The sequence below is a fragment of the Calliphora vicina genome, chromosome 1 (assembly GCF_958450345.1).
Source record: "Calliphora vicina chromosome 1, idCalVici1.1, whole genome shotgun sequence".
Taxonomy (NCBI): Eukaryota; Metazoa; Arthropoda; class Insecta; order Diptera; family Calliphoridae; genus Calliphora; species Calliphora vicina.
The window spans coordinates 25,784,334-25,808,281 of record NC_088780.1 but is presented as its reverse complement, the minus strand read 5'-3'; the positions used below and the strand labels follow the sequence as shown (position 1 = coordinate 25,808,281).

The window sequence follows — 23,948 nt, the reverse complement described above, 5'->3', positions numbered from 1 at the left end:
AATCACTACAAATACTCGTAGAAAGGGCAGCATTTAAGACGGCATCACACAACGACCACTATATGCGAGAACTCGTACCAAGCAATTGCAAGTTTTTAATATCAAAATAATCAACATTTTATAGTGTGTTTTATTATCAATATTTTCTTTGTTGTTATTGTGTTTTTGAGTTTCTTTCTACCAACAGCAACCAGAACAACAACAACAACAATATGACAACATACCAAATGCCGCTAAAATAACCATAAGTAGCAACATCAAGCTACCACCAACAATAACATTAAGAGCAACAGCAGCAACAACATAAAAATCCACATCAAGATGGAGAGTAGTTTAAAGCGCCACTCTATGTTGAAGTTGAAAGAAAGAAAACAACAAACAAACCAAATAAAAATTATAAACAAAAAAAATCACAATCAAAACAATAACAACAACATTAAATTGTGTGCATATAAAAGTTGCATATAAAACAGCCAGTTCCGCTGCACTTGCAACAAGACAAACCAAACAAAAAAAAAAATAACAAAATCAGCCTGCTGCTAAATTTATCCTCACACAAATACATAAATACACACATCCATACTCAGCCGGCCACCACGCCACACCACAATATATACCACCAGCTCCATACTAATTCCATTAACTAACTAGCCAACCACTCTCTCTTCCCATAATCATCGTCATCATCATTATCATCATCGTCATTCTTGTATTGTATGTTTTTCTTTCTTAACTCCATTTTTTTGTATACATTGTTCATATTTATTCGTACTAAAGTTTTTGCTTCACCATCAACACCGTTATAAATTGTTTTTCTTCATCATCATCATCTTCGTCGTCATCATCATCATGATCTCTGTTCAATTTTTGCCGTATCTTAGAGATACACACGAGTATGTTGTAATGTAACTGGCTTGAAAATCAATGAAAGTATCCCCAAAACCCAAGATACTTACTTGCTCAGAAAGATGAAAGAAAAAACCAAAGACAAAAAACTAAAACAAAACAAACAAGAAAAAAGAAAAAAATTGCAAACTGAAAAAAACCATCTACAACATGTACGGTATCAACCCAACAATAACATTATCATGAGTAAGCGTTTCTTTTGCAGTTATCTCTACTCGTGTACTCGTATGTAGTGCCTCCACAAAACAGGTGTCTTGGAGCATAAAAACCATCCACGAAATTTCAAAACAATACGAGTATGTACTCGAAATATACACGTTCATTGATAAATAACCAAACGAGACATTTTCGTAATCTCTCGTAGAGCATTAGGTATTTTAAGAGAGAGTTTACTTATGTAGATACTTTGTGCTGATTCTCTGTTATTAACAGAGTTTGTGGTAAATAGTTGATACACTTTAAAAATTCCTACTTCACTACTATATAATTACTTGCATGACACAAATTTATACAATTTTGGGTAATTTAATGCAAAGAAAAGCCATCTGGTTACTTTTTACTCCCCAGGTAATCTAGCATGAAGTCAGTTGTCTCTTTAGTGTTTTTAAGTAATCATTGCAGCGATGCGCATTCATATTGTTCATATTAAGAAGATTTTCGTCAATTTACACCTACACAACTCGAATATAAGTAAGATGAACATATATAAATAGTGGCTGCTGTTCAGTTTATCATAGGCACTGTCAAAATTAACATAAACTGTCTTGTTCATTATAATAATTCTCAACCAATCTATTTCTGGAGGCTTCTAAATAATTATGAACAATATTGTTTACCGGCCGATTAACAGCAGTTAATATAACTGTGGACATTATTAATATATCTGTGGATATTATTAACATATCATTCTAGAAGTAGAACTTTCAAGATGCTACTAGAAAGAAGATGAAGATGTGTATAAATAGAGTTCAGTTTATTATTGTTCATTATAAAGTATAATTGAAATGAAAACAAATAGTGACTATTTATACTGTTGTTGTGTAAATTTAAATAAATAAAAAATTGTTAAAATTTTAAATTACTAAACTGCTTTTATTTGCAATCAAAAGTATCCGGTTTATTTAAAGGAAATAAATCACCGATTTTAAAAGGTAAAAATCGTAATAATATATTCTGGGTCCTTATAAAATTCTAAAACGATCTAGCTATGTCCTTCCATCTGTGAAGGTATGTTGGGGCCAAAGGTAGAAGAAGCTTTAAAGTAATAAAAACACACAAGGGAAAAACGAGGATATATAGAAAAGCGAATTTGGAACAAATAGTTATTACTGATAGCTAACTTATGAATGTGTCCAAAATTTAACCAAATCGGGGGAACCTGACAAATATTTTTATTCAAAATTTAGAAAAATTAATGCCCGTTATGGTCACCACAAACAGGCCATATACGATTCGGCCAAGTTTTTTACTCACTACAAAGTATATGCACAGAGAAAACAGATTCGTGATGGCAACCGAATTTGTTGCCAATCGAATGATTCGGTTGCACACATAGCATTTTTCAGTTCTAACAACAGAAAGTCACAACAGTAAAATTCGGTCACTAAGAAAGAATCATTCGAAAATAAACAAACTCTCCTCCATGTGGTGCACTCTTTCCCTAACAAACAAGGCTTTGTAGACCATTAGTAGGCAGTATAACCCTAAGAACCATGATAACAAAATTCACTGGCAGACTCAGTAGCAGAATCGGATAATTAACCCATTCAGTTACTAATTTTAAATTAAAATGCGTTTATCACCGCCATTGTGTGACTTGCAAGGACTACACAATTGGAAACCTCTTGTATATTGACTGCACAGATCAATGTAGAAACCCCTTCATCGACAGCACGGTCTATCTAATCCCTGCCATCCGTCGCTAGCTAATTAATTAACAAGTCCAGGACAATTAGCAAAACAGCAACATCTGGCCTGATAATCCAGTCCGATATATGATCTCTGACTTCGAAAGCTCCCAGTCGATAAAAGTCAAAGTGTGTGTTTCGACCGAGAACCAAGACCAACGATCTCGGAATTTCACCACCTTAATACGTTTCCTGAGCCCAGCGCCAATAGCTATCTGCTAATTTCAATAACCCTAATGCTTACAGCGCCTAGTAAGATACAATTGGTGGCCTGAAATTTGCCACTTGCACAAATATCAGTAATTAAACCAACGATATTCTACCAGCTTTGGTTTTTAACCACAGCCACAACCTGTTCACATAATGATCCGACAGGATAAGTCCTGGGGCCAATGGATATCTATGGCACTTGATAAAGGCTCTAGTTAGCTACGAATTTAAAAGGATTCACTTCTTACTATGAATGAGGTCCGTGCACCTCAGGGACCCCGGTTTTGCCTTTTATTTCCCTTGAGGCATCACATCAAGGTGTGTAGCTTCACCAAGATGTCCAAATACAGTCAGTGGCATAGATAATGTGGCTCATGGACACTTATGTATGTGTTAAGAGGAAACAACCCAGCAGTTCTAGGAGACAGTACCAAACTAGTGATTTTACCCATCATTTAGGGTGGGAGCTAGTTACTTCAATAGCCACTTGACTAGTTATTTTAACATGGGCATGTCCTAGGCAGGGGGTCAATTTTATATTTTTGATTACAATGGGACTGTCTAAAAGCTGGTCCAAAGTAGGCAACGCATTGGATTCACATACTGGTTACATAGCGTCAGTTACCTTGTTAGCTTTGTAACTGGGTACTTGATCAGCTACTTGACTAGTTCTTTTAACATGTGCATGTCCTAAGCAGGGGGTCAATTGACCCGTTTGATTACAATGTGACTATCGGATAGCTGATCGAAAGTAGTCAACGCTTCTGGTGGGTAAAATAAAGTGCAGTACAAAAAAAGTTTTGAAGTGACTTCACCATAGGTTGCTAAGAGACACTAAAGTGACTATTGACTTTATGCTATGTTACATGGGATATCAGTATACTTAAGCAAAAATAAAAGTAAACTGTATGAGAATTATATTAACACAATTTGTAAAAAACCAGTTTGTACGAATTACTCACAAAACGATTAAAGTGACTACACTCTACATTACTTAGAGACACTTAAGTGGCAATTGTCTTTACTCTATATTACTTGGGATGCATAAAGTAACAAATTGTCTTCTCTCTGCACTACAAAGTGCACACACGTGTCAAATGACCAAAATATATAAAATGGAGGCAGCCAAGTGATAAGACATTTGTGACAATTACTGTCTTTAAGGAATACATTGACTACTTGCTTAACTGCTGGGAATATAGAAATGAGTGTAATGTGTAGTGATATGTGATTAGTATTTAAGAATTGTAATAACCGATATTAACATTCTATCTTATTTTAATTTGACTTAAAGCAGAATTCAAAAGAAATAAATCAAGTGACATTATTTGAAATCAAATCGAATATTTCTTTTAGTGTAACATAATCTCAGTTAACACTGTAAATATATTTTCGTTTTAACAGCAATTTCTCAACTGCTTATTTTAAACTCACTTTCAACACGCTCTTTGATCAGGTGCAATAACAATAAGAAAACATTTTACAAACAGAAAAAAAAGAAGGCAAAACAAACGCAACAAAAGAAAGATAAAAACAATTTTACATGTGCACGTTACTGGAGAGGAAGCTTTAGAAAGGGGCAGAAAAAATGGTACCAGAATTAAAGGTACTAAAACTAATAAATTTAAAATAAAATTATTTAATAAAAATGGAATAATTTACAGAATTTTGTTAGATAAATATTAATTTAAATTCAATTGAAATAAGAATTAATTATTTTAATAAGAACCAACTAATATTGAATTAAATTTCTTGAATGTTGAAGTTAAGCTGTAGACATAAAATATTTAATAAAAATGTGTGTAATTTCTTTGGAAATTGAGTCGAAAGAAAACATTTTCTAATTACAATGTATTACTAACTTTAAATTTAACTTTTAACTTTTTGGAATCGAAATCAAGAGTAAACTCTCTGCTAAAAAATATTTTTTTCTTAAAATTTAATTCCAACTTAATATTTTTAGCTTTTATTCAAAAACATTTACTAATTCTAGAATTAAAAATATTTAACACATTAAATAATTATATTAATTAGTCAATATTTCTGCCATTTTCTGTATAGTTAAACTAAAAGTACTTTTCAAACACACTACACTACCCAGTTATCCCCCTTTGACTCATAACTAGACGATGAAACAAGTGTCAGTTAGCTGGACCGCAAACCCACTAAACGTAAAAAGCAGATGAAGAAGCACACAATAAACTTTTAGAGTTTAAGCCGAAAGAAAATATTTAGTATGAAAACGACTTTCGTGCGCTAAAGACGTGAGCAACGGAATAAATTGAAACACACATAAATACACACACAACACAACTAAAATATTGAAAAAATATTCGTTAAAAAAACCAAAACCAAATAAATTTGAAAAAAGAATAACAAACGAATTAATTTTTGGTGGTTGTTTTAACAATGAAAGTTACTGGCAAAGAAAAAAATGATAATAAGTGACTGGTGAATTTATTAAGAGAAAAATATTAAAAATTTTATTGAAAAAAAAATAATAATAAAAGAATATTTAACACAAAAAGCTATAAGAAAAAATTTTTAAAAAAGAAAACAAAGTTTTTTGTTACAAAAATAAAAAGAAGTGTAAAAAATAATATTAATTACAAAATTTGTCAAGCATTAATAAATTGTTGGTAAAGTTTTCAATACAATTTAAATAAAGATCTTCATGACAAAACTTCAATTGAAGCAAAAGTGTTTAATAACAAAAGTAGTTCAGAAAATTATAAAAAAAAAATTGCAAAAGAAAATCATAAAACTGCCGGTTTTACGCCTTTTTAATAATTTGTAACAAAGAGCAATAAAGCTAAATATAAAGTGTTTTACTGTTTAGTTTAAATAGAATCAGCCAAGTGTAAATTTTATTACAAACATAAAACCAAAAAGAAAAATAAAAGCTTAAAAACAAAAGACAGAAATTTGATCTGTTAAAGAATAAAATTTCTGATAAAATTTTAGATTTTTGTTACAAATATGTCAACACATCAGCAAAAACAACAGCAACAACAGCAGCACCAACGTCAAATCGATGTAATAATGACGTCCATGCAGCAGCAACACCAACAACAAACAAAACTGGAACAACATTCGAAACCCATCTTAAGCCCCACACGATCCCTTGATGAAGGTTTTGAAAGTGATCCGGATCGTGTTTCAACGGATTCAGAGCATCCAACAAGTGGAACGACTCAACACAATCAACATGCAAATGCTACAAATAACAATAGCAACAACAACATCAATAATAATAGTAGCAATAATACCTGTAGTACTAGTAGTAATAGCAATAGTTGTAGTAACATTAGTAAGCAACACCAACAACACAATGTTGGTTCTACTTTGGCACAATTGTCATCGGCAGCTACTGGTGGCTTGTCAGCCAATGCTGATTTGTCATCATCGTCTAATACATCTTCATCACTATTGACTGCGGGACATGTTGCTAATAAAACAATGGATTTATCCAAAACCAGGTTGGCTGCAATGGGAGCACCACAAATCATTCGCCGTCCACCCAATGTGGCTGCCATGCAGCTACATCATCATCAACAGCAACAACAACAACATCAACACCAACAACAGCAATTGCTGCAACAACAATTATTAGATAAATACTATAAAGATAGAAGAGGCTCCAGCGACAACAAGTTTATACAACAAATGAATATGCAAAATGCCGCACGTATTTCTTCTACACCATCTTCATCTACGGCCGCTGCATCGTCATCCTCATCATCATCATTATCGTCGGCGGCTGCTTGTGCAACATCGAATGCTGGAGGCTTAACGGCTGCCAGCTCTCAAGTCATGGGCTCACCACAAACTGTGCAACGTTTGCAATACCAAAAGCAACGGCAACCTGTGGTAGCATCTTCGGCAGCTGTACACAATCATCGTTACGCGCCAGGCGGAAGTAATGTGGCCAACAGTAATGGCGGCTTTAGACGGGCCAAAACTAGAGCCATGTCACCATCTGTACTCAAGACCAATACAAATGCCAATAACTCCCGCCAACTGCTGTTAATGCCTCGTGGCTCAGCCATACGTTCGCACTCGGTCGATGCCATTACACGTCACAGACAACATCAGCACCAGCAACAACAGCACCAACAATTACAGCTCCAGCAGCAACAACTGCTAGCTGCCCACAACTATGATCCCTCGAATGCTCTAATTTTGAAACATGAAGGTTCTGGTACTACAAGCAGCTCGGCTTGCAACACCAACACCACCACACGCATGCAACATTACAAGTTTCCTGGTAACTCTGTCAATGGCGGTTGCTCTTCTCTAACACCCGGTTCTACAACACAGGCGCTACTCGTGCAGCCAATATCAAGTGCTACATTGTCAGCTAGTGCCGTGGCTCTACCGCCCGCCACCACCGTTTTGAATACGGGCAATGTTGGTGATGCCGCTGCTGCCTTGGTGGCAGCAGCTGGTGGATCACCAGTAATTGCCTCATCCACAAATAGTTTGTATACATTCTATCCAGCTGAGGGTAATCTACAAGTATGGCAGTCCGAATGTGGTGATTTGACATATAAGTCATCGCGTAATCTACTAACGCATAAGGCACCAGTTTGTTGGACCCAGTCTATACCAAGGCAAACAAGACGGTAAGTCTCACATACACTACACTCATGCACTCACTGTACTGCACTCCCAACAAGAAAATATCTTAAAAAAAACTCAAAAAATCTAAAAAAAAACCATGTTGGTTAGTGTGTGTTAGTCTAATTGAGGTATTGCATTGGTTTGCCATGATACAAAAAAAAAATATGTTGCAAAAAATTGGTAAATTTTTTTAATTTTTGCAACCACCACAAATTAATTAAAAACAGTTTATATGTCTCTAAGCTTAGTTCTTTTTTTTCGATTTCTATTTCTGTTTTTTTATGCGTTTTGTGACAAAATTGTAAAGCTTTTTGCAACAAACAGGGTTTGAAACTAAAAATTCAACACAAAATTTACATCAAAATATCAAAAATTTGGCTGATATGAAGTTTGAAATGATTTTTGTTTAATATTAAACTAAATGAAATTTCCTATGTCTGCTTTTACACACAGCAAGTTTACTTGAAGCAAGTCTCTTCGATTCCCTTTTAAACTTGCTCGACTGTTTACACACAGCAAGTCTGTGTTCAATTTTGTATGTCAAAACCTAATGGACGCCATAGTGAAAATGAGAAAACAAAAGAGAATTGCCAGTACAAGCAAGTGTGTACCCCTCTTCATTCTTCTTGCCTCTCTCTCCTATAAACTCTAGACTTGCGCAAGAAAACTTGCCCTGTGTAAAAGCAGACTATATTTTGTAAGTTATGTCAGTTACTTAGATAGGTTTGTTTCAAACAGATTCAATTTGAGCTTAATTCGCTAAAATTTTAATTGGGAACTAAAAACTTCCATAAATCCATTTTAAAAATCGAATTCTTTAGCTTCATGCAAATACTTTTATTTACTGTAAATATAATTCATTTATCGTTGAAATAATTCATAACAGAATTCATTCAGACTTTGAATGAATCAATTTTTTTAATTCAAATCTCCTACAAATTGATCATTTCCAAATTAAATTGAAAAAAAAACTTCTAAATCCTTTTAGTAATAGATTCGAATTGAACAACAATTTAATCATTTAATACATTTTTAAAGCTTTTTTGTAATGGATTTGAATTAAAGAAAGAATGAATTCTTGAAGGAATGAAGTCAATATGTTTGCAGTACTGGGTGCCCCGATAGACCAGTGTGCTGAACTATTTATCTGAGGGTTGCGGGTTCGATTCCCGCCAGAAATTCTGGCAGACAATCAAAACGCTTCACAGTTTGTGTTTGTTAAAAAAAAACTAAGGAATTAAAACAGTGAATGAATTCGTGCTAAATGGTTTAATGGAATTGTTAAGAAAATAATCATTTTCTGAATCGATTAAATGATGTCCTTCCGTCCGTCCGGTTGGCTGTCCAAGTAAACTCACAATTTTGAAAATATTTCGATCAAATTTGGTATAAACATCGATCTTTTATTTCACTTAGCCCCCGTACAAATTTAGCTCGATATAAGTTTTATATACAAGGAAATCATGTCACTTAATTTTATGATGATCGGTCCATAATTAGTCATAGCTCCCATAAATTATTGAAATTTTAAAAGAAAAATGTTTTTCCTCATTTACACAGTGTAGGGTATTACTTGTTTTAACTCTTTGCGGTTGGGTGGTTAGTTTACTAACCACATTGTCTATAGTCTTTAAAACAGAGTTTATTGTCATCTATTGGCATTTTGCTAAACAATTATATTTTTTGAAGTCATCATTTATGATTTTTTGCAAAACTTTGCCGTCAGGGTGCTCTGGTTAGAAAAATATTTTCATTTGAAAATATTGTAAAAATCAGATTTTTTAAGCGATTTTCACGCATTCAATAAAAAAGCACAAAGTATTTTTTGTTCATTGAATTCAGAGTTACTTTGATATTTCGGTTGTTTGGTCAGAAAATTTTCGATTTCAAAAAAATTTATACGAAACAAAAATTTGTATCATAGTTATTTTTAATGCCAACTAACCACCCCACTCCACAAAAAACCTTAGAATGGGGTAGTTTTTTGATGTATTGATTAATTTTTTTTTCTTACTTTTTATAATAAACTAACCTTGATTAAAATAAAAATGCAATTGTTTTGATTTTAAACTTATACACAAAAAAGCGTAGCTGAAAGAGTTAATTTATTATTATTCATTTCAAATATTTAGCTAATTGTTTGCATAATTTAGCTTGTCTTTTATAAATTTTAAAGTTAACTGAAATATTTTCAAAATCCTATCCAAAATTTGCAAAATATTTTATTGAATTTTGTCACAAATGTTTGCCAAGTCTTTAAGATTTGTAAAATGTTTGTTGCTTGACTCTTTTGTTTTATATTTTGGCTTTCAATTGTTTTTATCAGTATAGATTATAATTAAAGTAATTTATTGGCAAATTTCTGTTAATTTAAAGCCAATTATTATTAAATAATAGTAATTACAAAATAGTTATTTGTTTTTAAATATAAACATAAGAAAATATCAATTACAAAAAAAAATAATATATTTCAAAATAATTATTTGTACGCGAAAAAAGTTTTCAAAATAAGTTAGCTAGCTATTGAGTGCCAATTATTTAATTGGATTTTTCCATACTTTTGACATCAAACGATTGCAAAGGTTGTCAAAGATATGGTGTGGCAAACTTCGGCTTCTCTTATTTAGATGTCTTTGAACTTTTTCTTGATTAATTTATGTTAAAAAATTTCATATAATTTTGTTTGGTACTTATTGGGTTGATGATTGGTTCTATATACCAAATGAAAGTCTGATATATAAAAAAATTAAATTTAATATATATAGTCGTCATGAAATTATATAGAGAGAGATAAGCAAATGAATACAATACTACTATGTTTTGATTAGTGTTGTCATAAACGTTCAGTATAATTTTATTAGTTGACACAGTAAAAATTAACACAATTAGGTGAAATCATTTAACGATATAAACCATTTCCAATACCAAACAAACTTTAACAACAAAGAGTATTTGTGGAAAATATCAACCAGCTAGCCCTTTAGTTTGGGCCCTATCATGTTTTAAAGAGACGGACAAAAATAGCTAGATCGTCTTAGAACTTCATAAGTACCCAGAATATATATATTCGTTTGTGGGTGTGCGACAAATATTTCGACGCTAAATCATAAATCTAAAAGCTAAACAAATAATCTAAAAGCCATAATTTTTATGAAAAAATAAAATCTATACTTGTTTTTAGGAAAGTTGTGTGTGCAACCCTGTCATTTTAATTAATCTTATATATTCTGTACTCCATTTGCAAAAGGAAAGGATACAGTTTAATATCCTTTAGTTTTTTAAAAATTGTGTTAGTTATGGTTTCGTTTTTTTATATTGTCTGAGTGACTGTTGCTTTTTAAGTCAAAAATTATAATATAGTACATTTTGCAGATAAACGACAGATTTTCATAGATTTTTTATGAGCTATATTAGGCATAATTCTCTATATCCCCGAACGAGACAATAAATTTCTAATTTTAATTATTTGCTTAGTTAATTTCGCTTATGAAGAATTTCAAGTCCACTTTTTATGAAAACTGAGGTTTAAATACAAAACTTTAGGATATTTTTGTTATTTCTGTGTGCAAAAAACAAAACCAATTATTAATTTATAACTAACAATGTGGGTAACGTTTTCAATTGTATGATAAGGTTCTTTTGTATACTGTATTTTTGAGAATCAAGCCCGACCCACACTGAGGAAATGATCAAAAACCTTTTTTATTTAATTTCAATAATTTATTTTCGGGAATGATTTTTGGCCTTATATGGGAGCTATGACTAATTATGGACCGATCGTCATGAAAATAGATCGTGTGACTAATGTCTATATGAAGCTTATTTCTGTTGAATTGTATGTGGATACCAATATTTTTTAAGAGATTTATGATCATTAAAGTGATTTTCGGAAGTGGGCCGTATATGAAAGCTATGTACCGATCATCATAAAATTTCGTATTGTAGATTCCCATATAAATCAAACAGTTATGACCGATAAAGTCCAACTTTTGGAGGACATTTGTATTGGGGCTTTATCCTTGGGCTGAAACAAATGTATGTTCCAAATTTAATCGAAATGTCTTTAAAATTGCAATCTTTACTTGGCGCACAAGGTTTACATGGACAACCAGACGGACGGACATCGTTTAATCGATTCAGAAAGTGATTCTGAGTTGATCGATATACTTTAAATGGAGGATATTAGACTAATATTTTTGGGCATTGCAAACACCTGCACTAACCAAATACACCGTCCCCACTATGGAGGTGTAGGGTATAAATAATCTAATCTTCTGCATTTCTTTAAAAAATACATATCGATTCCCGCCAGAGACTCTGGGCGTAACTGCAGACAAGCAAAACGCTACGCAGTTTGTGTTTGTTTAAAAAAAAAACAAATATCAAAGATGAAAGTTCTAAAAGTTATTATATTTACAATAAGAACTTTTTAAACATTTTTTTTTTGACTTTTTTTTCAAAATGGGCCTTTTTTTCTCAAAAGAAAGCATAGATATTTTCCTTGAAGTGCTATTGATATGCGAGTTCGATATCTATCAAAATAAATGTTTTGTAATACTATTTTTGACTTTTTTTGCAAACAGAAAGCTTAGCTCTTTTCCTTGAAGACTCTTTTGGTCGCTTAGTGGGATGCGAGTGGGATATCTATCAAAATAAATATTTTGTAACTCAAGACATACAATTTTTAACTCTTTTTTGCAAAATCTAACTTTTTTCCAAAATGGCCCCTTTTTTAATTTTATTTTTTGCTCAAAAGAAAGCATCCTTTAAGTAGGTTTTAGTTTCTTAGTGGGATGCGAGTGGGAAATATATCAAAATAAATGTTTTGTAACTCAAGTTATAAAATTTTTGATTTTTTTTTTTGCATCGATTTTAAAAGTTGGTTTACTTGACATATATAAAATAAATTGCATATATAAAATAAATTGCATTTTTACTTTTCATTATGACTCAAATGATTATGATTCAAATCCCCATTTTACATAATATTTATATGTAAACACTGAAATTATTTTAAATTTCTACTTAAGCAATAATGATAATCCAATTGATTTACATGACTGGCAACAAAGAATTTGTCACTATTGATATTTTTTGTTTTTTTTGTAAGTTTCCCGGCACCTGTTAGAATGAAATAAATTTAAAACGAACTAACAATATTCAATAGTTTTATATATGTATTTCTAAATAGTATAAACATAGTTTGTGGTGGGGTATTTGTTGCATTTATAAGTTTATTTTTTTTTTTTTTAATATGGTTAGCTAGACACCAACTATTTGTAAGCAGCTTTAGTTTTAATAGCAATTTTAAGCTGCTTTTTTTGAAACACTAGCTGATTTTATTTATTTATTTCTTTTCTGTGCGTTTTTTTTTTCTTCTCCAAAGTGAGTTTTTTTATAGTAAATAATGATTGGTTTTGTATGTTTTTTTTGGCCGTAAGTCTGTGTGGAAATGGCTTTTAATTAAAAAATGCTTTGTTTTGAGTGCAAATCACAATACAATATTACTAAGTTTTGGTTTCAGAGCAGCTAAAAGGGTTAAAACAATTTGAAATTGTTGTTACCTTGTTTTTTTTTTGTCTGTTTCTATTTGTTTGTGAAAAGTTGTTTCATTAAGTTTTATTTACAATTTACAATTTAAGCTTTAAATTGAGTATGTTTTAACTTTGTTTAAGGTATTGTTAATTAAACAAACTAGAAATAGTTTAAATATTTTGCTATGGTTTTTTGGAGATTATTAGGAAATTCTTGGCGAAAAATAGAAACCAACCAACCAACCAACTGTTTCTAATTTAACTAAATAGAAAAAAAGAGGTAATGCTTAAATCTATTTTTTCTTCTTCAAGTTTTTGTTAATAGCTAAAGTGGTTGATGTTTAAAAAAAAAACTTAGTTTTCTTAGTTTTAAGCTGGCAATTGGTTTGTCCAATTGCTTTTTTTCCTGGCAGTTTTTTCCCCAGTTTCTAGTAATTATTTGCTTAATTGATTTACTTAGTCTAACTATTTTGTCAACTGTTGTTTTGCATGCTGGTTTTTTTTTTCTTATTTTGTTTTGCTAAAAAGCTAATTATGTAATCGTTTTTAGGAAGTTGTTAATTAGTTATACTGAAAAAGTTTGGCCAAAAATCACAAAAAAACAAGAATTTTCTCATGCTAGCTACTCACTAGCTTTTATTACTTAAGTCTTTTGTATTGTCATGGTAAGTACTTAGTTACAATTTTCTATAGTTAAATGGCAATTATGGTAAATATTTCAACAGTTGAATTGATTTTTTTTCTTGTTGTAGCTCAAATATATTTTTTGAAGTACATATTATGAAGTTAAAGTATTAATTTTGTAAGAATTATGTAAAATAAAAGTTTAAGGTTGATTTTAGCAGTAATTGTTCATTAAGAAATGTCAAGCTGGATGGATTGGTGGTTTAGTACCATAAAACTGTAACTAATTATTGTTGTGTAATTGCAGGGAAGATGTGTCTACTATGGTGAATAATTTCATTTAAAAGATTTAATACAAATTAAATATTTGATAGTTTTACAAAAGTCAATGAATTGTTGATGTCATTGGTTCATCGATTACTTGGAGAAACAAGTAAGAGTGAATTTGTTGGGTTAAAAGAAGAGCCTCAATATTAAGCTGCTTTTTGATTTTTCAAGAAACTTTTTTTTGTGGAAAAATGCTTTTTTGTTGAAATAATATTTTTGATAAAATAAGCTTTTTTTGTTAAAAAGGCTGATAAAAGTTTTATTGCAAAAATACATATTTATCAAAAAAAGCTTTGAAAATCGTTTTGAAGAAAAAATCTGTTTATGTGAAAATGTATTTTATGAAGCAAAAAGCTTTTTTGTAGTAAACATTTTATTCCGGCTTTTTGTTGCCAGAAAAGTTATAAAAAATTTGTTGTAAAAAATCTGTTTTTGTAAAAAGACTGATTGATGTCTTTTGTGCTTAAAGCTTGTTGTTATAAAGACTGTGTTAAACATTTTTCAGAAAATATTTCATGAAAATATCTTGTTTGTTGAAAATTTGTTTCACCAAAAAGCTTTTTATTAGAACAAAATGTATTTAAATAAAAAATAAGCTTTTTTTGCTAAAAATTATGACAATATTTTTATTGAGAACTGTTTTTTTTTGTTGAAAAGCTTATTAAACATCTTAACCCTCTAACCGGCAAGGCCGCCTTTAGGCGGGGTTTGTTAAATGTATGTAATGCTACTTTATTTGCATATTTCTCCCGTTATAACGGTAAATATGTGTAAAGAGACAAATAATTTACTTATTGTGATAAATATGAACATGAACTTGTCTTTTTTTTTTATTCTCACGTATTTTCTTTTTATTCAAACAATAACCTGGTATATTCTTTTATCTCAAAATAAAATTGGCCGGTTAGAGGGTTAAGCTTACTATATTGTAAATATTTTTTTATGTGAAAAAAATATGTAGTTTGTTATTTGTAGTTAAAACCTCTTTTTGTGATTAAAAATTTTGCATACCAAAAAAGTTCTAAAAACTTTTGGGAAAAAATATATTTTTTGAAAAAAAAATAATAATAGTGCTAAAAGCTTTTTTGTTATAAGGTTGTTTTAAACGTTGTTTGAGAAAATATTCTGTGAATAAAGCTTTTTTGTGCAAATTTTTTTACAAAAAACTTTTTAAGAGAAAAAGCTTATTTAAATTGAAATATAAAAAATTGCAAAAGTTTCATTGAGAAGAAAGTATTCACATTTTTTAAAAATGTTTCTTTATATTTATTACCGTTTATGGTGTAAAATGTGAAAACATGTGTAGGATGCAAAAGCTTTTTGTAGTAAAAATATTTTATTTTGTGGTAAAAGGCTTTTAATGAAAAAAAAAGTTATTAAAATCCTTTTGTCGAAAAAAGCTTTTAAGAATAAATATTTTTTGTAAAACAATATTAATTGTCCAAAAAGCTTTTTTTTGGTAATAAGACAGTTTAAACATTTTTGAGAAAATATTTTGTGAAAAAGCTTTTTGAGAATAAAAATGCTTTTTGTAATAAATTAAATTTTACAATAAAAAGCCTTTTATGTAAAAACAATTTAAGCTTTTTATGTGAAAAATAAATACTTTTATGTAAAAAGCTTTTACAAAACATTTCTTTTATTTAAAAACCATTTTTGGTGAAAAAGTTTTAGCATTTTATATTAAAAAAATGTTTGTTAAAAGAATTTTAATAAATAAAACTGTTTATTACTAAATGCTTTTGATAATAAATAACATTTTGTGGTAAAATGCTTTTCTATGTAGAGATTTCTTTGTTAAACAACTTGTTGGATATAAACAGATTTTTTAAAAAGTTTAATTGATATAAAAACTTTTTTAATAAAAAAAAACTTTCTGATTAAAAAGCTTTGAAAAATAAATGTTTTAACGTAAAAGCTTTTTTAAAAACATTTTTATTTAAAATCTGTTTTTTTAAAGCCGCGTTTTATATTAACAAAATTTTTTTTAAAAAAGCTTTTAATAAAATAATAGCTTTTTGGTAAAATGTTTTTTATAATGAAAACACTTTTAAGTGAAAACGATTTTTGGTATAAAAAGCTTTATATAAGAAAAAAAAATTAAATGTAAAAGGCTTTTTATGGGAAAAAAATTTGTTAATGGAAAAGCTTTTAGGGAAATGCATTAAAAATAATTTTTTTTTTTTAAAAAAAACTAATTTTTCTTGGTGAAATATTCGAAAAGGGGATTACACAAATATTTGCCATTATTTTATTATTAAACCGATTTTAAAGCCTGTAATATATTTTCAAAACTTTCAAATTGGCCTTTAACCATTATCATAATTTAAATAATTTCTAGCCCACTTTCTTTTAATTTTGCTGTTTAAATTTCTTCAACTATAAATCCAACTAAGTGACACATTAGAATTCTTTTTCGTCGTCCACTTAATTTCTGGTAACCCCCTCAAAGGTCAACAACATGTTTTTTTATGAATGTTTATTAAATAATTTATTTTCTTCTAATTAAAAACAAAATCTCTATAAAACTTTCATTTTTCTTCCAAAAGCCATAAATGTTAATTAATTTAAATAATCTTACAGCAAAGCAAAGAATTAAAGTAGAAACAGAAATATAGACAAACATTTAAATTCTCATCTATTAAAGCAGAAAATTATTATGATAAACTTTCGTTTGAAAAAAAAAATGTAAATTAATTAATTTAGCCATGGTAGTCAGAGTTCAAATCATTTCTAAATTTATAATTATTTGTGGTTTGTTTTTATGTGTTTCAAACTTAAATGACATTTGGTTAAAATAGAACTTTAAAATATAAACAAAAATATTAATGATTTAAAAAACACGCAAAAATTAACAAAAATGGACAAGATAAAAGCCAATAAAAAGAAAAACGTGTTTAGCAAATTATTTTTGAAATTTGAATAAAAAATTTCTTCATTATGATGTTTTTTTAATACATACTTTCCATATATGAAGTCACACATAAATAAATAAAACGTGGGTTGTTTTTTTTTTGTGGCTGTAAATTGATTGTTAGCATCTTCTTTTTAATTTGAATTTCGGGTAGGGGGGGCATACATAATCATTAAATTTTTGGCCATATAAGTGTACTATAGTAAGTAGTATGTCTAAATAACAATATAAAGTTTAAGCTCTCTTCATACTTTCAAGTCTGTCAAAAAAAAAAAAAGTAATATTACTTATTATTGTTATTTATTTTTAAAGATTTCAAGTTAAACAACTGAAATGTTTATTTACAACGTAATCTTGGTAACATCATTGTGATTGCTGGGTCTACTATAATTTTGCTGAGATACTAAATCATGTTGCTGTTGCTGTGGTAGCTGTACAAGTATTTGCACTTTCTCTACAATTTCATGACAATGTGATATTGTTTTGTTTTTTCTTCGTCAGCTTTTTGCTGATCTCCCAAAGATGGGAACTTTTTTTTTTTTTTTCAAGTCACTTTAAAGAAGTAATTAAAAATGTTTTGCTTAATTTTTTTTTCTTGTCTTTGTTGTAAATTTTATTGTGTTATAATACGGATTTTTAAGGGAATTTTTTGGAAACTATTTAAAATGAAAATTTACAGCAAATGTTATTATTAATTGTAGAAAATAATGATAAATATAATTTAAGGTTTTTATTAAGTATGTGAAATATTTTTATTTTTTTATTATGTGGCAATAAAATATTTTTCTGATATAGGGATTATGTGGAGGGTAGGGTCAATTAAGGACCGTTCCTCAAAAAAGTTGGTAGAAAGATTTAGGTTCATATAAAACTTGTTAATGTCTAATTTCATCACGAAATTGCTACAAAATGACACTTTTTCAGAACTTGAAAAGCATCCTAATGGGCGTTGTAGGACATACTAAAACTGTTTTGAAAGATTTTGAAACACCCTCAACATTTTGAGATATTTTGAAAAAACCGTTTCAGGGTAGGTCTCAGTACTTTAGTATCCCTAACTCACACATTTTTATACCGATTTCAAATTTTTAAACAATTATGGAGAGGCAAAGAATTAAGCTTTCATAAAATGTATCCATGCTTAAAATTTATACTCCAAACAATTTTTTAAGTTTTTATAAAAAGTTTCGCTTTATTTTACATTTTTTTTCGTAATTTTTCAAATTCAACAATAGTTATTTAGATTTTTTTCTATGAAAACCTATTTTTCTGCACAGTGACAATAAAGACAATTTTATATAGACAAAAATGAGATATTACTTGTTAAAATCGGTTTATATTTGCAAAAGTTATTAAACTTTTTCGGAAAAACTTCGCAAAAATTTACCTTGTAAATTCAAAATTTTAGAAATATTTTTTTTTGTTCTTTTTTATACCCTACACCACCATAGTGGGGAGGGTATTATACGTTTGTGCAGATGTTTGTAACGCCCAAAAATATTAGTCTAACACCCACCTTAAAGTATACCGATCGACTTAGATTCTAAGTGATTCTTAGTCTTAGAATCACTTTCTGAGTCGATTAAGCGATGTCCGTCCGTCCGTCTGGTTGGCTGGCTGGCTGTCCATGTAAACCTTGTGCGCAGAGTACAGGTCGCAATTTTGAAGATATTTCGATCAAATTTGATACATATTATTTTTTTGGGCTCAAGGACCAAGCCTATTGAAATTGGCTGAAATCGGTCCATTATTTCACCTAGCCCCCATACAAATGTCCTCCCGAAATTGGACTTTATCGGTCATAAATGTTTAATTTATATATGTATCTCCACAAATTCCGCTTCAAATAAGTTTTATATACACAAAATTCATGTCACCAAATTTTGTTATGATCGGTCCATAATTAGTCATAGCTCCCATATAGACCCGCTTCCGAAAATCACTTTAACGTGCATAAATCGCTTAAAAATTTTGGTAAACACACAAAATTCAACATAGTTAACTTTAATATACACATTAATCACACCTAATTTCATGGTGATCGGTCCATAATTGGTCATAGCTCCCATATAAGGCCCACTTCCGAAAATCACTCAAAAATATAAATTATTTAAATTTTAAAAGAAAAATTTTGTTTGGACTTTTACTTAGTGTAGGGTATTATATGGTCGGACTTGACCGACCATACTTTCTTACTTGTTTTATTCATATGCACTGGGAAAGAAAATACTAAAACAAGGTGTTAATAAAAAGTTGAATAACTTTTACAATTTTTATCCGATTTGAATACTGAAAAACATGTTTTGTCAAGAATAAATATATCCTTTATGCGTAGATATAAATTTTCATAATTTCATATCAAAATAATTTCATATGAAAAGCGACTAAAATCAAAAAAGTTGATAAATTTTGTTTTTAGCTATTCTTAACAAAAACAATACTTATAACTTACAAATGCATCAAAAAGAGACACAATTTGTAATGTCCTCAGAAAGACCTATAACCCACGCTGGGTCGTTTTCCAAGTTTTTTTTTCCATCGTAGCACCGTGTTATTATAAGACAATTATGAATGTTCAAGTAATTTTTTGAGGGGGACCGTGTGTTTTCAAAAGACAGACAGATGGACGAACAAAACTATAGCGTCATAGATTCTTATAAGGGCCCATAATTATGATGGTCTGCGATGAATATTTCAATGTGCTACAAACGAAATAAAATAAAAAGATATTTTATAGCATAATAAAATGTTTGCCTTGAATTTGGAAAGACTATTCTATGAATTTTGTAATTATTAAAAATGTTATTCTTATTAATAGGTTTAAAATACACAAATTGAATTAGATATTTTAAACTTTTTGTTTTCTTGTATGTTTGGTAATGCAGTAGTCGGTAATGCAGTGACCAAAAATATTAGAAAATTTCCAGTATATTGTTGATTTTGAAGCCATTAATTTAACAAATGGAAAATAAAATGTAGAATGTATTATATATTGGTAGATAGGAAATTGTGTCTGCTTTTCAAAAATGTATACAATTTTTAATATACAAAAAATTTATAAAAGACTTTTTGCAAAAGCAAGACATATATAATTTCAATTGAGTTTTTGTGCCAATGAAAATTGTTTATAATGCAATAAAATGTTTATTTATAAATGTTTTATAATCAGATTTTAGAGAGATTTCATTTCCATATGCTATAATGAAAAAAACCTTTGAAAATTGTTATTGAAAATTCCAAAATTCCCAAAAAACTTTTCAAAAATCTAAAAAATAGGATTTATACTTTAAAAAAGTACTATTTTTAGTATCTCAATAAAAATTCATTTCAAAATAAAATTTCTTACTCATTTTGAATTTCTTTTAAAAGTATGAATTTCTATAACATTTTCTTACAAATTTCTCAATATAATTGTTTTTTATTTCGAAATTTTCGTTAAAATTTACCCTACACAAGTACCCTCAAACAACAAATATGTATTTCATTCAAATACTATTTTTTAAAGCATCATCAATAATTTGTTAAATAAGTGATGGGTTAATGATTTGAAGAGAAATAAAATAAGCAAAGAAAACTATTTTTATGACCAACAAACAAAATAATAAACAACTGAAAAAACCACAAAAAAGTAAAAGTTTTTTTTTCGTTCATATATACAAATTTTTATTGATCATCATAAACAAAATATTGTATGTAAATGTCATTAACTTACACATAATTTTACAAAGATACTCTTTCACACACTTTTGTAAAGTAATTTGTGCAATTTCATTTTGACACTAATAAGAGTACCAGTAAATATGTACATCTACATTAATATTAGGCTGGTCTCTAAAGTAAGGTGTCGATGTTTCCAACTATAACTAAAGTTTAGTTTGTTTGAGCAAATCATTTCTCAAAAGTTTTGTCCTGACATCAGTATTTGCTGAGCTGAATCAAAGGATAAATAGATAATTTTTAAGGTTTCTATGATCAGATCCACATCACATCGGATCATGGAGAGAATTGGTTTTGAAAAATTAAAATAAAATTCGTACTAAATTGGAAAACGGAAAAAACCATTTGTATTAATTTTAAAAAATTACTTTAAACAACTCTCTATAAACAACTCATAAAATCTTTCCAAAAAAATACAAAAGTTGGAATATTTTTGGACTTGAAAAACCTATTAAGTGATACATACCAAAATTGCTAATTTTTCTTTTACGAGCAATATGAAAAAATCATAAAAGGTACCTTTTTATATTTTGATCCAGCTCAACAAATACTGACAGTAGTAGGACACAAATTTTATAATAAATTAAACTTTCATTTCATTAAATATTTTGGTGCAAGCCTAATAAACATATTTATGAGAGTAACTGTTTGAAAAATATAAGAAAAACTAAGTATGAAAAATCCTAAAGTCATGCCCATGTCAAATAATCAAATGAATATTTATTTTATGTGTAAAATAAGTAAATAAACTCACACCTTAAAACAAAACTTGGGAATCTTTGAAAAGTTATAAATTTTAATTATTCCTTTAGAGTTTCTTTTTGAAAACTATGTGGTAATAAATTTCTGTAAATTTCTTTTCAAAATATTTCACAAAACAAAAGAAATTAACTAAAAGTGCTTAAATATTTGTTTAAGCAAATCATTATTAGCAAATATTTACAACAAATATTTTTTTCAGTTTTACAAAAATGTACTTAAAAACTAATCAATCAATCATTTAATTATTAACAGGGTAACTAATATATTTTCCTACAACACCTAGGCTATAATTGCTTGGCAAAATAAAGGCGTTACTTAGTATGTCTTCGCCAAATTTAAGAGGATTTCTATTTTTTGTAACACATTTAAATTATTGTTATAAATACTTTAAATAACTTGCATATTTTGCTTTAGTTTGTTTTTTATTTAAACCTTAATTTAAGATTTTTCTTGAATAATTTAATTTATAGAGTTATTTTTTTATTTTCTTTAATTTTTATTGATTTTTTTTAAAGAGATTTGTGTGAATTTTATTTATTTTCTAAATTTGCCTTGCAAATTTTGTTTAGTAAAAGTAATAAAATTTAAGTAAAAATAGAATTTATGTTAAACAAACTTATATTTTCATTTATATAGACAAACAAATTTCATATTAGTTGTTAATTTTATTGAAAAATAATTTGTTTTTAAGCAGCATAGTATTTCATCATCTTTTTGTAGAAAATTTGCTTAATCATTTGAATAATTTACGATTATAGAGTTAAGAGTTTAAAGTCCTCAATTTATAATACTTACTCAAGGACGCAAAAAGGTTATATACATGAGAAATACTTATATAGAATTAATGCTTTAAAAAGAGTATTGAAATAGATTAAATATGGTTAACACTAGTATTTGTATCTTTTCACCAAATTAACATATTAACCCTATAAAAATATTATTCCAAGGGAAACTAAATGGAAAAGATAGTAGTAAATAAATTAAGCAATTGCTATGAACAACTAAAGAACCCTTTAGAAATTAATTTTTGGTTTAAAAATATTAACATTTTGAAATTATTTATTAAAGTATGATGCTGTATGAAAATATTAGGGTGGACCTTATTTTGTACATTTTCTGTGCTCCCAAGTTCTAAAATTATATTCCATCGTCTAAAGTCCAAATACTGATAACAATTTTAGACCTTGGGAGCAGCAAAAAACGAGCCACCTTGATGACCATTTTGCATAAAAGTGGTTGAATTTAACCCCTTCAATGATCTTGGGCTTGTTGGATTAGACATTTGACTTTAAAGAACTCTATAAAATGAAATCCAATGGTGATAAATTACACGATCAAGGGGGACCAATTCTGATCTCAAAAACGAGTGAGTACAAGACCATATATCATGCTGTAAATAATTGGTTTGATATCCGATTTAGGCAGAAATAACTCGGTTATCTCGTAGAAGTATCAATCATAAGTATCAGTCTGCTGCTTAACCAGCCCGATTTTCGAAGAAGTATGTTTCATTGATGCTTTCAGTGCAAAATCCACAGCAATCTGTGAAACTTTGTGGTTGCGATTGTTTTTCGGAAATCACATGTGTATTCTTTGAACCCTAAATCCGATAATTTTAAAGACTAACAAAGCTTTCAACGCTTAAACAAAGCCTTCAGCGTGAAAATGGATTTAGCGCTTCATTAAATAATTATTTATCTGAAGCTATTAAGGGGAGGGGATTTTATTACTTTTATGGTACCTTTTGTTTCTTTTATATAAACCAAGCATGGAATTCGGGCAAATGGCCATCGTGGCCGATCTCGAATTCTGGAGGTCCAATTTTTGGACGACTTTTTCAAGCAATGCTAGCTGTATGTCACGAACAGTGTTGGCCTCCAAGACATCAATTATTGCTATTTAATCCGCATAAACATTTGACTTCACGTGACCCCACAGAAAATAATTGAGAGGAGTCAAATAACACCACCTTGGAGGCCCAGTAACAGGTTCATTTCTCGAAATAAAGTTATCGCCAAATTTTGATTTCAACAAATCGATGGTTGCGATCGCCGTATCAACGATCGCGTAGCGCCATCCCGTTGATGATGGTGCGATGATATCATTTGACGGTAATGCGAGCTACGGCTTCATGTTTGAAGAATAATGGTCCGATGATGAAACCAGCGTGTATGCCTGTTGTGGATTGGTCTCATTCCATTTGCGGAAATTTTGTTTACAAGCCAAAAATGAGCCTCTTCGCTGAAAACAATTTTGCGATAAAACAGTCGCCTATAAGTTGCGCGAATCCAATCATTATTTACAATAGATGTAGTATCTTTTCAACGCGGTTTTTGTTTTTAATAACTAATATGTAATTTTTTCTCACTTAGTTATTGAACATAATAGTGAAAACAACAATGTTTTTTTGCTACGAAAATTTCG

The 23,948-nt window shown here is 29.3% G+C and overlaps 1 protein-coding gene across 2 annotated transcripts in view; it reads left to right on the top strand.

Annotated features, from left to right (window-relative positions):
* Positions 1-5,230: 5,230 nt before the first annotated feature.
* The window catches only part of LOC135955132 (myb-like protein AA), a 151,216-nt gene continuing 132,498 nt past the window's right edge, over positions 5,231-23,948 (top strand). The window contains exon 1 of one of the 2 annotated variants that reach the window (XM_065505442.1): positions 5,231-7,648. In XM_065505442.1, coding sequence (XP_065361514.1) covers positions 6,003-7,648 — 1,646 coding nt within the window. In that variant the 5' untranslated portion in view covers positions 5,231-6,002. The remainder of the gene's footprint in view (positions 7,649-23,948) is intronic. The other variant, XM_065505449.1, reaches the window with a different exon arrangement.